Raw genomic sequence first — 2034 nt, 5'->3', positions numbered from 1 at the left:
CCCGTGGCAGCCTCGCCGAGCCGCTGTCGGGCCTAACGCCACCCCGGGCGGGGGGGGGGGGATCACTGCTGTCCCGGGGCCGCCGGCGAGCGCCCACCTGCGCGGCCCGGACCCGGACGACGCAGGCCAGGTACGGGGCGCCGCGAGGGACACGCCCGTGCGGGCCGGGCGGGCGCGGACACGAGTGCGCTGCGCGGGAGACCTGGCCGGTCGGCGAGCGGCGGCGGTCCTGCGCGCCGGCCCGCCCCCAGCCCCGCGCGGGAAGAGCCGGGCCCTCCCGCGGGCTGGTCGCGGCGCGGCGCTGAGGTAGGGTCTTGCTGTAGCCTAGGCTGGCCTGGAACTCATTATGTAGTCTCAGGGCGGCCTCCAGCTCATATGGATCTTCCTACCTTTGCCTCCTGAGTGCTGGGGTTAAAGGTAGAAGAATACATGTTTGCATTCAGTGAACAAGAGAATGTTCCCAAACTCAATTTTGGGTCGTCCACCCTTCACCCCGAACCATCATCAGCATAGTTTCTTTGCCCTGTCACCAACTCTTTACTCACACCAGCAACTTATAGATGCACAGTTCAACTTTCAAAATGCAGACTTATCTAGAGCTGTGTCCTTACAGCAGCTGACATACGGAAATGTCAGTCCAATACAGACCTCAGCATCTCCATTATTTCGAGGAAGAAAGAGACTAAGCGATGAACAAAACCTTCCTCTTGATGGCAAACGGCAGCGTTTCCATTCACCCCATCAAGAGCCAACTTTTAATTAACCAGATAGTGCCTTTACCAGGGGAACGAAGATACTCAATGCCACCATTGTTTCATGCGCACTATGTACCTGATATAGTCAGATGTGTTCCACCTTTTCGAGAACTATCACTCTTAGAACCTAGAGAAATCACACTGCCTGAGGCCAAAGATAAGCTGAGTCAGCAGATCCTGGAGCTGTTTGAGGCGTGTCGGCAGCAAGTGAGTGACCTGAAGAAGAAGGAGCTCTGTAGAGCGCAGCTGCAGACGGAAACCCAGCTGCTCTTCCCGCAAAGCAGACTTTTTTTGGTTGGGTCTTCTTTAAATGGATTTGGTACCCGGAGCAGTGATGGTGACCTATGCCTCGTTCTTAAAGAAGAGCCGGTCAATCAGAAGACTGAAGCACGTCATATACTCACCTTAGTCCATAAACACTTCTGTACTAGACTTTCTGGCTACATTGAGAGACCTCAACTGATTCGTGCAAAAGTGCCAATTGTGAAGTTCAGGGATAAAGTCAGTTGTGTGGAATTCGACTTGAATGTAAACAATACTGTTGGAATAAGAAACACATTCCTTCTCAGAACTTACGCATACCTTGAAAATCGAGTTCGTCCATTAGTGCTGGTGATAAAGAAGTGGGCAAGTCACCATGATATCAATGATGCCAGTCGTGGCACATTAAGCAGCTATAGTTTTGTATTGATGGTTTTGCACTATTTACAAACCCTACCAGAACCCATCCTTCCATCCCTCCAAAAAATTTACCCAGAATCTTTTAGCACTGCAATACAGCTTCATCTTGTACATAAAGCTCCATGTAATGTTCCTCCTTACCTCTCAAAGAATGAATCAAGTCTTGGGGATCTCTTACTGGGCTTTCTGAAATACTATGCTACAGAATTTGACTGGAACAGTCAGATGATTTCAGTTCGTGAAGCCAAAGTCATCCCAAGGCCTGATGGTATTGAATGGAGAAACAAATATATCTGTGTAGAAGGTAATGCTACCAAGACTACTTCTAACATCTTGTTATTCAGTTATTATTAGTAGACAAATTCTGGTTTTTATTTCAATTAAAATAATATTTATATTGAAGTGAAAAAAAAGAATAGAATAAATTCTATTAAATTCATGGTATTGACACAATACACCCTCTTAGATGAAAGCACACTAGACACTGTTCTTCACTAGTCAAGGATTTGACTTAGTGTAACATCAGAGGGGAAATGGAAACTGGAATGTCAAAGGAATGGTATGATCCCTCTGTGCAATGCAGGTGTTTGCTGTTAAC

The 2034-nt window shown here is 48.1% G+C and overlaps 1 protein-coding gene across 1 annotated transcript; it reads left to right on the top strand.

Moving 5' to 3' along the window:
- Positions 1–236: 236 nt before the first annotated feature.
- Positions 237–1790, top strand: LOC101597091 (poly(A) RNA polymerase GLD2-like). Its single transcript, XM_045139942.1, is given in 3 exon segments — positions 237–306; positions 418–754; positions 756–1790. Coding segments are annotated over 2 exon segments (1335 nt in total). The 5' UTR covers positions 237–306; positions 418–454.
- Positions 1791–2034: the final 244 nt, after the last annotated feature.

The sequence above is a fragment of the Jaculus jaculus genome, chromosome X (assembly GCF_020740685.1).
Source record: "Jaculus jaculus isolate mJacJac1 chromosome X, mJacJac1.mat.Y.cur, whole genome shotgun sequence".
In the NCBI taxonomy this organism is placed as follows: Eukaryota; Metazoa; Chordata; class Mammalia; order Rodentia; family Dipodidae; genus Jaculus; species Jaculus jaculus.
The sequence above is the reverse complement of the archived record's forward strand: the minus strand, read 5'-3'. Positions and strand labels throughout refer to the sequence as shown.